The 19,142-nt window shown below is 34.3% G+C and overlaps 2 protein-coding genes across 2 annotated transcripts; both read right to left on the minus strand.

The window, feature by feature from the left end:
• On the minus strand, positions 1-636 carry LOC110704092. Its single transcript, XM_021881871.1, has one exon. It carries the CDS (start codon positions 634-636, stop codon positions 1-3), a length of 636 nt encoding a protein of 211 aa, XP_021737563.1.
• Positions 637-1,991: 1,355 nt separating this feature from the next.
• On the minus strand, positions 1,992-3,089 carry LOC110704093. Its single transcript, XM_021881872.1, has one exon. It carries the CDS (start codon positions 3,087-3,089, stop codon positions 1,992-1,994), a length of 1,098 nt encoding a protein of 365 aa, XP_021737564.1.
• Positions 3,090-19,142: the final 16,053 nt, after the last annotated feature.

A 19,142-nucleotide genomic window follows, 5' to 3' on the forward strand; every position in this document is an offset into this window, starting at 1 on the left:
TCATTGAAATTTCATTGTTATCGATGTTTTGAACATCTTGTTCATTCCCCGTAGGTTGTCTTCTTGTTCGTCCCCTTTTGGATTATCATCATTTTCTTTACTTTCATCCACATTTGGTCTTTCTTGACCTTCTGACGGGGGAACATTATTAGTCTCATTTTCTATTCCATCCAATCTTTTTAGTTTCCTTGGCTTAGAATCTTTTGAACCAAGTGGTCTTCCACGCTTTCTGCGTGCCTGAGATTCATTTTCTATGGCCTTATTACCAGTTGGGATTTCAATACGTGCAGGGGCATTTTCTGCTGGTATATGTGATTTTGTCACCTTCTTTGTGTCTACAAATGCATCGGGCAATTGATTTGCAACACTTTGTAAATGAACAATTTTCTTAACTTCTTGTTCACACATATTTGTTCGTGGGTCTAACATCAACAGTTGTGTTGCATTCCAAATGAGTTCAATTTCTTTCTTATGTGGGTCCACTTTCTCTCCCCCTAAGGCTGGGAATACTGTTTCATTAAAGTGACAGTCCGCAAATCTAGCCGTAAATAAGTCATCAGTCAATGGTTCAAGGTATTTAATTATAGAGGGGGATTCAAACCCGACATAAATTCCCAGCCTTCTTTGTGGACCCATTTTTGTTCGTTGGGGTGGAGCAATGGGAACATATACAGCACAACCAAAGATTTTTAGATGTGAGATACTTGGTTCTCGACCACAAACAAGTAGTAGTGGTGAGAATTTATGATAAGCTGTAGGTCTCAATCTAATTAGCGCTGCTGCATGTATTATAGCATGTCCCCAAGCAAATGATGGCAATCTTGACCTCATTAATAATGGTCTTGCAATCAATTGTAATCTCTCAATTAGTGATTCAGCTAGACCATTTTGTGTATGAACATGAGCTACTGGGTGTTCAACATCAATTCCAATTGACATACAATAATCATTAAATGTTTGGGATGTAAATTCCACAGCATTGTCAAGTCTTATTTTCTTTATTGTATGATCTGGGAATTGTGCTCTTAATTTGATGATTTGGGCAAGTAATTTTGCTAAGGCAACATTTCTACTTGAAAGTAGACTAACATGTGACCATCGTGTAGAGGCATCAATTAAAACCATGAAATATCGAAATGGTCCACATGCTGGATTAATTGGCCCACATATATCTCCCTGAATTCTTTCCAAGAATTTTGGAGATTCAGTAGCAATTTTGTTCATACATGGCCTTATTATTAATTTGCCAAGTGAACATGCAGAGCATGTTAATTCATCTGATCGGGGAATTTTGACATTTCTTATTGAATGTCCAACTGAATGTGCTATTATTCTTTGCATCATCCCAGTTGCTGGATGTCCCAAACGATCATGCCATAAAATAATCAAATGTTTGTCATCTAACTTCTGGTTAGATATCATATTGATTTCCACGGGTCGTATGTTTATACGGTATAACCCCAAAGAGTATGCTGGCAATTTCTCATATATATGTTTCTTGCCATGTTTTTCTGCCGTGAGGCATATATACTCTTTTTGATCTGTCGTCATTGTTTCTAGATGATAGCCATTTTGGCATACATCTTTAAAGCTTATGAGATTTCTTCGAGATTTACTCGAATATAAAGCATTATTGATTATTAATTTTGTTCCATTTGGAAGCATTATACAAGCCTTTCCAGATCCTTCAATTAATTTAGCTGTCCCGGAAATGGTGTTTACATTTGCTTGAAACAACTTTAGTTGTGAAAAATATTTTCTATCTTTTAAGATAGTATGTGTTGTTCCACTGTCCAAAAGGCATTGATATTCGGAACTAACTTCAGGTAGATCCATATCTTCATAAAATAAATTTAAGATTAGTTTAGAATAATATCATACAAACTTTTATTGATGATAAAGATTTAAAGTACATGACTAGAAATTTAAAATACAGGGAACTAAGAAAATACATTAAAACATAGCATATGTTACATTAGTAGATGGGGAACCTAAGCATTGTTGTTTTCTCCAAGAATGAAATCATTCCCAGTTTCAGCATTGTCCATGAAGAAATCGGACACATCAAGGGTAGGACATGGAGCATTTTCTTCATTAACATAATTTGCTTCTGCATTTTTCTCTTTGCCTTTTACAGAAGCCTGGTAAAGGTCTACCAAATGTTTGGCCGTACGACAAGTACGTCCCCAATGTCCTGTCATGCCACATCTGTAACATGTGTCTTTTCCTTTTGAAAGAGTTTGTTTGTGGCTTCCAGATGACTGTCCCTTCTGTTTTTCAAAATTTTTGAAATTACTGTTTCTTTGAAAATTGTTTCTACCACGTCCTCGGCCTCGTCCGCGATAATTTCCACGGCCTTTTCCACGGCCATTGTAATTTCCACGTCCACCTCTTCTTGTAGCATTTGACTCGGGTGGATAGGAATTTGTTGCATTTGCCTCATGATGAGTGGCCAAAGACCCAGTTGGTCTCAGGTTATGATTTTTCAACAAAAGTTCACTATTTTGTTCCGCAACAAGCAATACACTCATTAATTCATTCAACTTTTTAAAACCTCTTTCACGATACTGTTCTTGCAACAGTATGTTACTTGCATGACAGGTAGTGAGTGTTTTTTCAATCATCTGTTCATCCGAAACTGGATGATCACAGTATCTCAATATAGACACTATCTCATGTATGGTTGAATTATAATCAATTACAGATTTGAAATCCTGGAACTGTAAATTTGTCCAGTCAAATAATGCCTTAGGAAGGAGCACCCTTTTGTGGTGTCCAAATCTTTCATTAAGGCAATCCCATAATTCTTTGGGATCTTCAACCATCATGTACTCAGTTTTAAGGCCTTCATGTAAATGATGCCTTAACAACACTAAGGCTTTTGCCTTATCTTGTTCAGTAACAGGTTTTGCAACAGTCATTGCAGAAGTGGTAGTATCAGTTGTTTGACCAGAGGGACTTTTATTTTCTTTAACAGTGTACTCCAAGCCTTGAGCTTTCAAATTCATCATTGCGTCCACTTTCCATTCCAGAAATTTCTTTCCAGATAAATCTAAGATGCTGAACTGTCTTTTCATAAGGTCTCCCATTTTAGCTACAACAAATTTCGTGATAATTAGTTTATAATAACAAATTATATGTACAACTCACATGTTTAGTTCTTCCATATTTATAATTAAGTTAATAAGACACGTGATAATTAAATTAATAATAATAAACCATAAATAATATAGTCTTTTCTCCCCCTTGGTTTATTATTGTGAGTAATTATATGATTAGACAAAAATTAATCATGTTAGTTGCAAAAAAAACAGCAAAACGACAACAATGACAGTAGTAACAATAATTATAATGATAACGGTAATATTATACAATGAGGATTAATAACAACAAACATACATAATAAAACAAAAACAAGCTTTTAATATACTAAAACGACAAAATAAGTGAGTTTTACTTATACATAATGACAAAAATTAATATTGCTACTAATAAAATTACAAGCGCCGTAATTAGAAGGAAATATTGTTTTATCTTCATTAAATCTTCCTCAAAAGTGAAGTTGTGGGTGTTTTGGTTGCCGTCGTCGGGGAACATATCGGAGAAGAAGGGGGTGAAATTTTTTTTTATTTTAGGTGATTTTTGGATAAAAAGTGGGAAGGGATAAGGGATTTGTGGTGAAATTGGGGGAAAAATCCGTCTTTTATAGAGGTAGGTTTATCCGTTACTGTTCTGTACAACTGTAAAAATATCATATAATAGTCTAACGTACTGGCATAAAATTATGGTCCATATATATATATTTATAATTGTAAAAGGTTATCACACTGGGAATGCAAGCCATAGTGGTCCGAGAGCCCTAATATCTATAAAAGATCATGGGTTCGAAAACGGAAACAAACACAAAAAGTATGTAAAAGTAAGAAAAATAATAAGTATAAAAGGCTGCATCTTTTTGTTAATCTAGTTAATAATAATATGCATGCAAAGCTACTACTTAGCAATTATAATAACTAAGGTAAAAATTTACGTAAAATGAGTATGTAATATCAACATGGATCAAACAAAGAAACATCAACATGAATAAACAAAAGATGATAGTAGTAAATTCACAAGTAAGAGAACTTTCACCGTTGTTTTTGAGGTATATATAGTAAATGTTTGAGTTTCTGTTATAGAGGATCCCAAATATGGGCAACTATAGAGCATACTCCTCGAAACATTTAGAAGTAGATAGTATTATTTGTTATAAATTTTTAGAAGTAGGTATAAATATACCTGACTGAAAACTGGTGCTGATAACGTGTTAAAGAATTTACCGATAGAAAAGTTTTGATTAAAAGGAGTAAAAGAGTGAAAGAAGATGGGTGAAATTGTTGTAGTGTTATCATTGTATTCTTACTTCTATGGCATTGTATTTATAGCCATGAGTTACACTAATAATACAATAATTACTCACATAGAGCCATATGAGTTCACAAGTGTTTTGACCTATATGAGCATTGTGTAATCAAATCAATAATTGGCATTCACTTATTAGACTTATCTTCTAACATAAAATGTTTTATTAGTTAGCTTATTCACGGGTTTAGAACAATAAAAGAGAATTTATTAAACTGTTACGTGTTCATTAATATTAATACTCTCTCCGTTTCAATATAATAGTCTCATATGGAATCAATCACATAAAATAAGAAAATGAGAATATTTGGAATCTAGCATTAAAGTAAAAAAAAACAATTCATAAATAGTGTTGCATTATATAATTTTTTTGATTTTTTTAGTAAAGCATTAGCCATAATTGCATTCAATATTGGTAGATCTTGATATGTATAAAATATGTATAAAATAGAGTCATGTCATTAATTCACTATCATTAATCTAATCAATTATAATTTAATATGTATAAAATAGGAAATAAAAAGTAAGTTAAAAGTGGAATACATTCAATATTGGTAGATCTTTTTGAAACACCCAAAATAGTATATGGGACTAACAAATTGAAACGGGGGGAGTATTATTTTTTAATCTATGAAGTTAAGCCAGAATTCTAGGTTTTCATGTCCATGACATAATTTATGACAATTTTTTTTTATTATTAAGATTTTTGTTAGTACTAACACTAATTTTGTTGTTGATTACGGAGTGTTTTTTAGGACCTGTTCAGATTAAATGAAATGAATATTTTATAAGAGAAGGAAATTAAAAACTGGACTAAAATTGTTGGAACTAAAATAAGCTGAAGAGAACAGTCTCTTAATGGCAATTTATTCAATAAGATTATACGTATGTGGAAATGGGTAACTATGAAACTCAAAAAATACCTACCTATCTCATAATTAAAGAATGAAAACAAAGATTTTGTTGCACAAAAGATGCTAATACTACCTATCTCTTTAATGTTCATTAATCCAAATCCAACACTTGCAAACTAACAATCAATCAAACAAAATAAACTCCCAACACTAGCAAGAAGATCAATAACAAGTAAAATGCCTAAAGTATAGCAATCAGTGCATACTATCTAATTGAGACTCAAAATAATACTACCTCCGGATCGTATTATATGCAACTTTGGAATTTTTCATATCTCATAAATAATACCCCAAAGCTGCATATAATATGATATGATCAGGAGGTAGTATATAAAATCTGGGAAATTCCCTGTTTTTAAAAAGTGGAATTTGTTTCACATAGGGGCATTTTCATGAATAAATCAACAACTTTTTCATTATTGAGGGCTCCACAATTGAATAAAGTTGTTGGTTTAATTACAAAAATGTCATGTGAGAAATAAATTTTAAACAAATTTTGTTTCTCAATTTGAGAAACTTGGGCATTTCCATAAAATCCTAGAATTATAATCGGAATTAGTACTCTTGTTCATTACTTGAAACAATGTTAGTCTCTGGCTCTGAATGAGGTGCTTTGGATGGCGAGAGTTAATATTATATACTCCTGGATAGTTGGATCAGGGTACTCCATACCCAATATACTTAAGTTTTCAAAAAAACAAAGAACGTGTCCTGGTTTTTTTTTTTGAGGATTGATCCCAGGATCTCTTGGAATCGGGAGGGAAGCTCTAACCACTTGAGTTATACCTCACTTTCACGTGTCCTGGCTAATTAGTCGTGCAATGATATGATAATAGTTATTTATTTATTTATTAATTTTTTTTTTTGTACACAAATATAAATTTTTTGGATGTCAGTCAAAAGAGATAAAAATTTGATAGTACTACATATGATTTTCCTATCTTATCTCTACTTGATCCGATCCGTAGCATATAAATTCATCAATCCTTTACATATTTGCTATATATTCCATAAAAAGATCACAGGAGTTTAAAGAAAAAAAAAGGAACACTAATTATAACGAATATAAATATAGCGCTCATGGGTTCGATCGAGCTAGACGATGTTAACCGTTCCGAAAGAGATCGAACAGCGCGATACACAAGAGGCGAAGAGATCATAAAAAGCCTTAGCAAACGATTTGATACATCATGGTCTGGGAGTTCCGAAGAGTGTTTTGATAATATTGACATGGAGGCAATATTAGAAGATCAACAACATCACCAGATAACATTACGAAATCGAATGTTTAACTTTACAAAGACGTTGTCTAAATTTTTCTTACAATGTTTTATTAGCTAGCTTTGTTTTTTCAATTCTTCTTGGTTAAAGAGGGATATTCATGGGTTTAGAACAGTAAAATAGAATTTATTAAACTTTTTTGTTTTTTGATTTGGAATTTTGCTTTGGATTTTTAGTAATATGAAAAAACTGTTACTTGTTCATTAATATGGATATTATTTTGTTAATCTAAGAAGTTAAGCCAGAATTCTGGCTTTTTATGTCCATGACAATATTATTTATTTTTATTTTATTTTTTGAGATTTTTGTTACTACTAACACTAATTCGGTGCAGCTTGGTTAAAAAAAAAAAAAAAAAAAACATAATTTTTTATTTTTTGGTGCATAAAAAAATAAATAAAATAAATAAAAAAAAACACTAATTTCGTTGTTGAAAATGAAACTCAAATTTTTAAGGAAAAAATACCTATCTCTATAATGTTCGATTTTTGTTAGTACTAACACTAATTTCGTGCAGCTTGGTTTCAAAAAAAAATAAAAATAAAAAAAACTAATTTCTTCGTTGAATATGAAACTCAAATTTTTAAGGAAAAAATACTTATCTCTATAATGTTCAAATACACTAATTCGTTGTTGGTGTAGTGGTAATTGGAACTACACTTGGTAGGGAGGACTCGTGTATGATCCCCGCAACAACACCCGGAAGTGGACTAGAATCTAACCACCCAGAACTGATCGCCGAATCCGAACTAGCCCAAAGGAAACCGGGAGGAACACACACACAAAAAAAAAAAAAATAAAAAAATAAAAAAATAAAAACTGATTCTTGTTGTAACGTTCACTTTACAATTTTTCTTTAGTAACTATTTGTACTAGTGTTATCCAAAATGAGAATATATCAATCTTCTCATTCTAATCTGCTTCAAAAACATCCGGTGCCATAGTTTCTGACTTTCTGGGGTACCAACAGGAGCTAGCCTTCTATCTAGCTCAAATTTACGCGCGACACCAAAATCTCCTAGCTTAACCGTGCCCAAATTTCCATCAATAAAGATGTTCAAAATCTTCACATTACAATGAATTATCGGTACACTAAGATTGTGCTCAAGATAATTCAACGCGCTTAGAATCTGTCTTTACCGATTCTTGATCGTGGTGTTACCTACAAGATTATGTTTGTTGGAGTACACTCTCGATCAAATCTCCGGATGTAAAAAGCTCGGTAATCATGTGAAGGATACCAGTGAAAGAATAAATCCAATAATCATAGCATTTTAGTATATTTCCTGTTCTAACAACTGCAACAAAGCACCTTCATTAAACTTATTCAGAATTGTTTGACAGTATAATTCATATGTCAGCTCTGTTTTAGACCAAGCAATTTCTTTACCATCAACCTTATCAAACCCTTTAAAAACTTTTTTGGTGGCACCTTCTCCTACCATTTCTTCGTACCTTAGATATTGTGGAAAATGGCATGTACACACATGCTAATTATCTGATTTTATTTCCTCTGTAATCTTATGTATATAGTTGTCCTGTATAGCAGTAGGATTTTTTTTTCCTTAGCTGTTAGGTGTATAGGTGTATTCTGGCAGATTAGGTTGTAAAGGCTGAGAGCCGCAATACACTGAAATCAATTTAGATATTTGATTCATCATTATGAGTGGTTTCTTGAGAAAAGAACATAAAGATCAAATCTTTACATGGTATCAGAGCAGCAAGGTTGAAAGCTTGAATCTTTTTACCTTACTGCATCTAAATCGACTTGAAATCAGAAGAATTTCTTGATCCTTGATAAAATGGCAGGACAAGATAAGGAAATAAGGAATGAGAATGGATATGCAGATCCATTGTTCCTTGCGAACTCTTATAATGCTAATGTTCCTCTTGGAAACATTACATTTAATGGAGAAAATTTTCTGAACTGGAGCAGAAGCATCAAGCTTGCACTGGGATCTAAGAATAGGCTTGGATTTCTTGAAGGGAAGGTCACTAAGCCTAAACCTGATGATCCAAAGTTTTCTCTTTGGATGAGAAACGATTACATGCTTAGAGGATAGATGGTTGTGCAGGTCTATGGATGAGAAGATTGCCAATAGTTTCACATACATAGATTCTGTTGAGAAGCTCTGGAATGAACTTAAGGAGAGATATGGAGAAACGAATGCACATGTCCTTTACTTTCTGAAGAAACAGGTTAAGAACCTTGAACAAGAAAGTATGCCAGTTTCTGAGTATTACTTCAAGATAAAACAGATTTGGGATGAAATACAAGATGTAAAAGGGTTGCCTGAGTGCACCTGTGGTGCTATGAAGAAGTGCACTGCGAGCTGCTCAAGAAATTCATGGAGATACAAGAAAGAAACAAGGTGATAGATTTTGTAATGGGTCTAAGCAAGAAAAATGTGAACATTGTCGGGAATATAATGGCGATGGAGCCACTTCCAAGTCTGAACAAGGCATTTCATTTGGTTCAGCAAGCTGAAAAACAGAGGCAGATATTGGAAGGACATAACACAACAAAAGCAAGCGCTTTTGTAGTGAACAAGATGAATCAAGGAAGAGGAAATGGAAGTTTCCAAATAAGGGAGACGAAAGAGATGAAGATGAAGAATTGGTGTGATCACTGCAAAATGAAGGGACACACTATTGATGATTTTTTTAAGATTCATGGGTACCTGGACAGGTTCAAGAACAACCCAAAAGGAAAAGGAGGAATGAAATATGTTGCTAATGTTGAGAAAGAGGAGAATGAGTACCTGGAGGAAGAACCACTTGATTATGGAAGCAAGGGTGGCATTACAGAAGGCAAGATCGACAGCAAGCTTGTGTCTGCAATAGTACAAGAAGTAATGAAGGCATTCAACACTCAATAAGGATCTAGAGCAGGCAGTAGCAAAATGGCCAATTTTGTAGGTATAATCTTAGTCTCGAATGCTATAACTTCCAGTACAAAATATGATAAGAATACTTGGATTGTCGACTCTGGTGCCTCTGATCATATGTGTGGTAATGAGAAAGCTTTTAGCTAGTGATTTTAAATTTCTAAAGAAACCAGTTTAAGTAGGGTTCCCAGATGGAACTATCAAATTAGTTGAGAAAATAGGAGAAGTTAAGTTGTCAAACAAACTGATTCTTCATGATGTTCAGTAAATCAAAGAATTTAAACATAACTTAGTCTCAGTACGTGAGTAAGCTGATTGAAACCAGTAAGCTCAATGTGATGTTTGATACAGAAAGTTGTATCTTACAGGACCCTTACTGTAAGGAGAATGTTGCAAGTGGAGTGAAGGAGAATGGTCTTTACAGGCTGGAGGTGAAGTGTGGTCAAGTAAATGAAGCTAGAGAGGAGTAAAGAAGAAGATGAGCAATAATGTAACCTTTTGTAATGAAGGAACAAAGTTGAATGTTCTTCATGCTAGACTAGGGCATAGTTCTCTTTCTAAGATGAAACATATCGAGATTTGAAATTGTAATTCCTTTGAAAATTTCTTTTGTGATGTGTGTTGCATAGGAAAACATCATAAACTTCCTTTTAAATTAAGTAATTCAATTGCAAATGGAATTTTTGATCTTGTACATGTAGATCTTTGGGGCCCTATAGAGTTCCTACTATGACAAGGGAAAGATACTTTCTCACTATAGTGGATGACTATAGTAGAGGGAGTTGGACACATTTATTATCTTGCAAAGAACAGGTGAAAGATATCTTGAGTACCTTCTTCAATTACATTGAAAATCACTTCAATGTAAGGGTAAAAATTGTGAGAAGTGATAATGGAACAGAAGTGTTTCAGTGTGAATGCAGGAAAATATTTCACGAGAAAGGGATAAAACATCAAAGAAGTATTGCAGGTGTACCTCAACAAAATGGCCGAGTTGAAAGAAAGCACAGGCACTTGATCGAGACAGCTAGAACTATGAGAATATATGCAGGATTACCAAGATACCTTATGGGGTGAGTGTGTATTGGCAGCTACACACATCATCAATCTATTGCCAAGTGCAGTAGTTGGGTGGAAAACACCTTATGAGAGGTTGTTAAAGAAGAAACCAGAATATGATCATCTTAGGTTCATAGGATGCCTATGCTATGCCTTCTATGACACCAACCGAATAACCTGAATGGGTAACCTGTATAGCTTTGACAAAGTTACGTACCCCCACAATAGCTAGCCACATGCCCACATTGATTGCTTGGCCACCGACATTTAATAGTAAAGTCTTGTTCTTTTGAGCTTCTAAGCAGAGCAAAGAACGTCATATTTTAACAGAACAAAGGACACCATATTTTAGCATAGCAAAGGGGAGCAACAACAGATTATTAATACACAGCAAAGCAGAGCAGAGCAGGTTTAGCAGAGTAATAAAGCATATTTTAGCATAACATATATACCACAAGAACATGGTCTAAGTTAGGGCCCGTTTTGATTTACTGAACTAAGCCGAGCTTAACTGAATTGAACTGAATTTATTGGAGCTGAACTGAACTGAAATGAAATCAATATTTTACGAGAGAAGGAAATTAATTTATGAATTGAATTGAATTGAACTAAACTGAACTTATTAGAGCTGAACTGAACTAAACTGAAAATAAGTTGAAGAGAACAAGCCCTTACTACATTAAAGTCAACTTCCAATATTTGAAATATACTTAGTATTTTTTCTTATATTATATATTTAATATCTTCTGAATATAATATATATTCCGTGCATTTTGCACGGGTACACTCTAATTTAAAAAAAATGCATGATAGTTTAGTATTATTAAGGTTTTAGAGGTTTTTTTAAAACGACTATTAAATTGGGGTAATAAATGGAGGGAGTCATTAGATTAGGGAATGTGATTAGATTAGGTTAATGTAATAAGATTAGAATAAGGGCAAAGATTAAAAAATAAAAAAAATGGTTAAGTAAGGGTAGAAGCATAATTAGAAAGTTGCACATAATACAAAACATCCCGAAATGGCAAAAGTTGCACAAAACAATTAACGTAGGTAGTATTTTTTTCTTATATTATATATTTAATATCTTCTGAATATAATAAATATTTCGTGCATTTTATACGGGTACACTCTAATTTTAAAAAAAATGCATGAGAGTTTAGTATTATTAAGCTTTTAGAGACTTTTTGTTAAAGCGTCTATTACATAATATAAAAGATTTACTCTTTGAATTAGTTTTCTACTTTTGGTGTATAGACCACTCTCTTTAAAAATGCATTAATTAATTTAACCTAAACTTAGGATAACAGTCATAACACACTTTAAGCACTTTGGAAATTAGTCCAAACTTATACTTTAGTCCAAAATTACATATTATTAAGTGGTACAACTAATCATATTTGCAAAAACAAAATACTTATTTTTTTTTTACAAAGAAATTTATTAATGTGAAAATCAAGAAATGTGTAAAATAAGGTAACTTTAGCTTGCTTTGATTGATCCACCGACCAGAATATTTATGATACAAGTAGTCTAGTTTCCTAAGCCTAACGAAAGTGTACAGCTAGCAAAAGAAACTAGAAATAACTATGGGAAAAATATATACCTAAAATATATCTTAATAAAATGGTATTTTCAGTTTCTTGATTACCGTCTTCACCCAAATTATTATAAATATATATATAACCATTAGAAATTTAGAATTACTCTTGTTATGGGTGATTTTGTACGACGATTGATCGGCGTTGACAGTCAAGACAAAGATATACAAGACCAAGTCAAGATAGTTAGTAGTGATCCCTAAAATCATGGGGAGAATATTTGTCATCAAGAATAAGTCATGGAAGTTGTTAGACGTATATACACCCTAGATAAGTCAACGTTCATTGGAAGACCAAGTAAAGATGTCAACCGCCACTCCTTAAATTCAAGGAGTCATGATCAAATCTTCCTCCAACCGCCTGCTTGAAGCTCTATAAATAGAAGCACTTCCTCTCACAAATACCAGGCCATTCCCACGTATATACTTCCACTATGCAACAACCCCCCACTATTCTCCAACCATACCTGCGTAATGCCATATAAATAGAATTACTCTCCACCAAAAAGTCCAGGACTACTCTACCTATAATCACCACCCACAATGCTAATGATACTACTCCTCTTAAACTTAAGCCTAAGCCTCCCCGTAACCACCCATTGTTTTCCTCACGCAAGTATGCCACCTGGATCTTCCACCACCAAAAGTACAACAAACCTACTATATTTTAATCCTCAAAGCACAACTACAATACAAGCTAGCTTTTACAAATGCTATGTCAGTTACCCTATTGCCATACTATTAAAGCCATGTGTTTTGTATATTTATATATCTTCATCGTACTTTGTACACATCAAATACGCCTTGTACTTGTAATTATTGGTTTTATGCCCATATTGTAGTGGATTGATGGCCTCATTGCCACCCGCAGTTTTTACCCACCTTCATTGGGGTTTTCCGCGTCACCATATCATGTCTCCTCCCTCTCCCTTTATTTTTCAGTCATTTATTTTCCGCTTTTCATACTCCCTATTTTAATTTAGTTGATCCGTAGCCTATTTCCCACATCAATCCTACTTGACGAAATTTAGCATAAACAATTTGGCGGCGTCTGTGGGGATGCAGCTAGATTAAAATCTTAACCCTACAAAAGTTCCTTTCCAAACACATTCCAACACATTCCCATCATCAAGATATATCTAATCCCGTAAAGTGACTTTATAAGAATTATTTTTCGTGGTCTCGGCGACGAGAAGTGGTGATCGACGCCAACTTATTAACTCAATATGCTGCAACATGGGCGATTATCTTTGACGACCTCAAGACATTTGGTAATATTCTTTTTTGTGGTTTAATTTAACTAACTCTTTTGTGTCTCTTTAAGCTATGACAGATTATATCGTCGTCAAAAAGTAAACATCACACTTAAAGGGAAGGACGCCATAAAAAACACTGCTTTAAGTCGTGGGTCTCATGATGCCACAAAAAATCAGGGTTTGTCGTCATTCATAATATTATTTTTTGTTTAACTAACATTTATTTAGGCTATGTTGTTGCTAAATAAACAATATTAAAGTTTCGACAAAGGAAGCCTGTTCCGACGACGAAAGTGAGCTACGACGACGAAAGCCAATTTCGACGACGAAAGTCAATTCCGACGACGATAATCAGTTCCGACGACACTCAGTTCCGACGACGACAGTTAGCTCCAACGACGACAGCCAGTGTTGACGACGACATTAATCAGTTTCGACGACACTAGTCAGTAACATGTCAGCAGCCTAATATCATCAGTTAGTGACAACAACATTAAGACAAATGTTTCTTTAAACGACGATGCAAGTAAGCTTTTGCCTAAATGCAAAATTCAGATTTATTACTAAAGACTATTCTATTCTAAAAATAATTTCATTGACTTTTATCTATAACTCATGACATTAGCTTATGTAGCGCTTAGATTTTTATTTCTTATGATGGCTAATTTATGTCGTACCAAGCTTATTTTTAGATAAAGTAAGGTTACAGGTGGAGATTTATAACGTTAATTGATTGTGACATCGGAATATTGTCATCGACAACAACAAGTTGACGGTAACTTTATATTTTGTGGCTAACTTCATTTCATATTGTTTGCATTTTTTCATGAAGTTGCCACAAGGGGGCAAGATACTATACTCTGACTGTCAATCTAATGCTTTGATTAACTTTGTTATTTGATCCCTGATGCTTCAACACATCATGCTTTGGTTATTATAATTATTTTTCCTTAGTTTTTGACGCTTTGATCATTATACTTTGATTAATTGTCGATGCTTTGATTATGGTTCATTCTTAACGTAATTATGAATGTTTAATGATTTTTCGAATACATATGGTGGATAGTGTTATTTGTTATTATTTCATGAATAATTTACAACAAGCTGGTATATATGAGAATGCTCTTGTAGATAATTCACCAATCTAGAATATGACTTCAGGGGCTAAACCTGACTTAATCTTTCCGAGTGACCCAACATTGGTGGCTTGATTTAAATGAAATCAATTCTTATCAAGGTAACTTTCTATAATTTAAAATGTATGTGGACTTCCATCAATCTTGTCACAAACCGTGGTAATCACCGACACTATTGAGGTACACCACATTATCGCTTTTAGTATTTACATTTACATTGTCATGATCATGCTCTTTAATTTGTTGCCTAGCTTGAAGTATTTATTTCTGTTTCCATTGATCATCTTCATCAACGTATTATTAATTTGATTCCCTAATTAGCATTTCCATTGACATGATTCTACCACCTTAAAGTTTTACTTGTTATGTCTATCATCTTTGTTGACGTAGTAATACAAATAGTTAATTTATGTTTTTGTTATTTAACCTATTTCTTATTAGTCATTGATTATTAGTAATCCTTGTGATGAAACATGTGGTTACATCTTGATTTATGAATCAATGCCATATGCAATATCTAAATCTTTTTACGCATCGTTTACGATTCATATTTTCAATTTATTTATGACTTAATGCAAAAATCCGACATGAGTGTTTAGAGTGATGACGAACAAGTTACTCGACACCAAAATTAAGCATAATGATTTCAATATTATGTATGAAAACATCATATACCTTTATTCCATGAGGATAATGACGTAATCAAAGATCATGATGACATGTGTGAAGACAAAACCTCGATGTCATGGTGATGACAACCAAGGTTCAACGCTAGCAAACTGTAGTGACATTGACAAGGGATCGAAGCATCAAATGATCATGATCAAGGACCATGACGACACAAAAGTAAACTCTAACCCACTTAATTACATTTGATTTGATCATCTTGTATGTCCTTTATCACTATTTCTGTATGTTTCCTACATATCTATGATATATGCTATTCTTAGAAATAGCGATTATTTTAACAAAATATTTCAAATGCTTACGATAAGTCACTAACTAAGTCGTCAAAAGAATATACATTGCTTTATCCTATATTTTGCAGAGTACAATGAACAACGGTGTCAAAGGAAAAAATTTCATGATTAAAGCTCCAAACAATGGTTACTCACAAAGGCGTCAATTACACTGACATCCCCAAAAGGGATGAGGAAAACTGCCGCTCAAAAGAACATCGTAGCAAACGAGTCTCGGGAAAAATAGACCCTAGCTTCAGATGCCAAACGCCCGGTACCTGAACTACCAGTTTAATCCTTAGTGTTCAGACTCCAGGGCGCAAGGGGTATTGGCGCACAATGCAATGATGGCCATACAACGATAGTATAACTTTTTTCAAAGTTATTCTTCAAAAGTACACCGAAAGGATTGGTCATAACGATTGATCATATTGACAAAAGAAACTCCACAAAGCACGCAAGTTCTAAAGTACATATAGTGTCTTAAGTCTACAAAGTGTCATAAGCATGTAGAGTATCGTTAATGTCGATAAAAATCATTTTAGAAAAATATTCTTTTATTCATTTGCATGTCTTCAATATTTTATCTATGAAACATTTATTTTTTGTTCTGTAAATTTAATTTGGTTTTGTCGTGCATCGGTAACATAGACACATAATGTCCAATGTCGGTAGCTCTGGAACTACATTAGAGTTTACCCTCCGATACAAATTCATGATTATATTTGCTCACAAGTCTTTGTTTTCAACGATGTTACAAAAGTTATCACATATGATAAAATTTTCGTGCTTTAAAGTACAAGATAAAGAGATCGGACGTTATCTCCGTACAAAGACAACGCTTGAAATGTTAATGGCTTTGACGCCTGAAGTTTTTATGACGAAAGCACCACTTGGTTGTGACACCAAGTGTGAACACTAAATGCATTCAATGAACTTAGCGTCGGACATCGCAACAAAGTTCTCTGATTGGCTTTAACACTATAAAATGAGTTAACACCTACATGAAGAAATCATTTATCGATTGCATTCAAATTACATATGCGAGCTCGTCGCCAGACACCATGTTCAAAAGAGTTTTGTCGCCTAAATGGGCTGAGTTCGACACCATATGTCATAACAAATAGCTAACGTATCATCGTTTATTTAATATTCGTGGTTATTGCTATACTGACAACGATTCAATTGCTCTACCCTCGAATTGAGTGACCTTAAAGCAATATTAGGATCATCAACAGGTTTAGTTTAATCTAATGTCTTTGGTATTAATGAATTATTATATTATCCTCTAACGACATGTTGATGCAGGATCAAAAGTAAGTAAATTTATTGTCTTTCTATATTCATTATTCATATTTAAAGTAATTCTATAATCTAATTGTCCAAGTACTCAATATATGTTAGAACATTCGAGATTTGGCATTATCGCCAGTGGACACAGACATCGTCGCTTTCTTCAATGGTCTTAGCACCCGAATCACCTATTTTGGCCTTGTCGCCAAATCATTTTTTATTGATAATCTTTGACTAATGTCATGAGCATTATCACAACCAACGTTCAACATCGACAAAGTCATTCCGACGACGACGATCAGCTTTCGTCCATCAACGATATTAGCTTCCGTCTGTCGACCATATTAGCTTTCGGGTCCATGGGCAATCACCTTTCGTCCGTCGACGATGTTAGCTTCCGTCCGTCGACGATATCAGCTTTTGTCCATCGACGATATCAGCTTTCGGGTCCATTGGCAATCAGCTTTCGTCCATCGATGATATTAGCTTCCGTCCGTCGACGATATCAACTTCTGGGTCCGTTGATGATCAACTTTCGTCCGTCGGCGATATTAGCTTCCGTCCGTCGATGATATCAGATTATGTCCGTCGACGATATTAGCTTTCATCCGTCGACGATACAATGACGACACCGCAACTTCCTTCTGTCAACGACACCTGCTTCCGTCCGTTGACGATCACCATCTTTCGTCCATCATCGGGGACACTTGCTTCCAAAGTTGACACTAGCTTTCGAATCAACGAACAACGTCCAACAATATCATCGACATCAACATGGCAACAACTTAAGGTTACGTATGAACAAAGTGCATCATTAGGAAAAGACGATGACAAAGGAATCAAGAGTTAGGACAAAAGGATTATGACACAAACATCAAAATGAAGACGAAGTCAAAAATTAAAGTAAGTACAATTTTCCTTGTTTTCGCCGTGCTCCAACTAAGAAAATGGGGGCTATTATTATGGCTCATTTTGTACGACCATTGACCGATGTTGACAGTCAAGACAAAGACATACAAGGCCAAGTCAAGATAGTTAGTAGTGGTCCCTAAAATCATGGAGAGAATATTTGTCATCAAGAATAAGTCATGGAAGTTGTTAGACGTATATACACCCTAGATAAGTCCACGTTCATTGGAAGACCAAGTAAAGATGTCAACCGCCACTCCTTAAATTTAAGAAGTCATGATCATATCTTTCTCCAACCGCCTGCTTGAAGCTCTATATATAAATAGAAGCACTTCCTCTCACAAATACCAGGTCATTCCCACGTATAATACTTCCACTATGCAACAACCCCCCACTATTCTCCAACCATACCTGCCTAATGCCATATAAATAGAATTACTTTCCACCAAAAAGTCTAGGCTACTCTACGTATAATCACCACCCACAATACTAATGATACTACTCCTCTTAAACTTAAGCCTAAGAAGCCTCCCTATAACCACCCATTGTTTTCCTCACGCAAGTATGCCACCTGGACTCCACACTAGGCGAAAATATGAATTGGCCACCGGTTCAAAACCCCCCAAGGCCACCGGTTTTGAACCGGTGGTCATTTGGGGGGTGGCAATAAACCGAAGCAAGGCCACCGGTTCAAAACCGGTGGGAAAAAGGCTTAAGGCCACCGGTTAACCGGTGGCAATAACACTTCCCGCATTTTATTTTTTTTGGTATTTTTAAGTATTGCCACCGGTTTTTAGGTGGAACCGGTGGCAATAATGCCAAAAAAACAAAAAAAAAAATTCATTTTTTTCACTTAAAAATCAAGAGAAACTATATATAATCATAATATACATCTTTTTTTTTTCCCTAGAAATTGAGAAATAATCATAATATACATAAATTACATGCATTGTATATTCATCAATGAATAAATAGCTAATTTACAATTTTTTTTTTAAAAAAATTAGCTCTTTGAATTAACCTTGAATCTGCAATAATAGATCTGCAAAAAAAAAACACAAAAAATTAAAACTTTAGATACGAAAATTTTTTTTTTTTAAAAAAAAACCCACCAAAATCCACAATCCACCCATAACGCACGACCCACGACCCATAACCAACGACCCACCACCCAACAACCCAGAACCCTCGACCCACCACCCAGAACCAACCACCCACCACCCAGCTTCAACGACCCACGACCCACCCCACCACCTACCTAAATCCACCCCACCACCCACCTAAAACCGCCACACCACCCACCTAAAAACCACCACCTTCGAAAATAACAACCTAAAATTAACAAAAACAGAAAAAATCGACCAATCACCCACCACCAAAAAACAGAAAAAATGAAAAAAAAAAATTGAAAAAAAACACACAAATCTTCATTCGACGACTCTCCAT

This window comes from Chenopodium quinoa, unplaced genomic scaffold, assembly GCF_001683475.1.
Source record: "Chenopodium quinoa cultivar QQ74 unplaced genomic scaffold, ASM168347v1, whole genome shotgun sequence".
In the NCBI taxonomy this organism is placed as follows: domain Eukaryota; kingdom Viridiplantae; phylum Streptophyta; class Magnoliopsida; order Caryophyllales; family Amaranthaceae; genus Chenopodium; species Chenopodium quinoa.

Coding starts and splice junctions, on each gene's coding strand:
- LOC110704092 (XM_021881871.1), bottom strand. CDS start 636: ATGGGTCCACAAAGAAGGCTGGGAATTTATGTCGGGTTTGAATCCCCC.
- LOC110704093 (XM_021881872.1), bottom strand. CDS start 3,089: ATGGGAGACCTTATGAAAAGACAGTTCAGCATCTTAGATTTATCTGGA.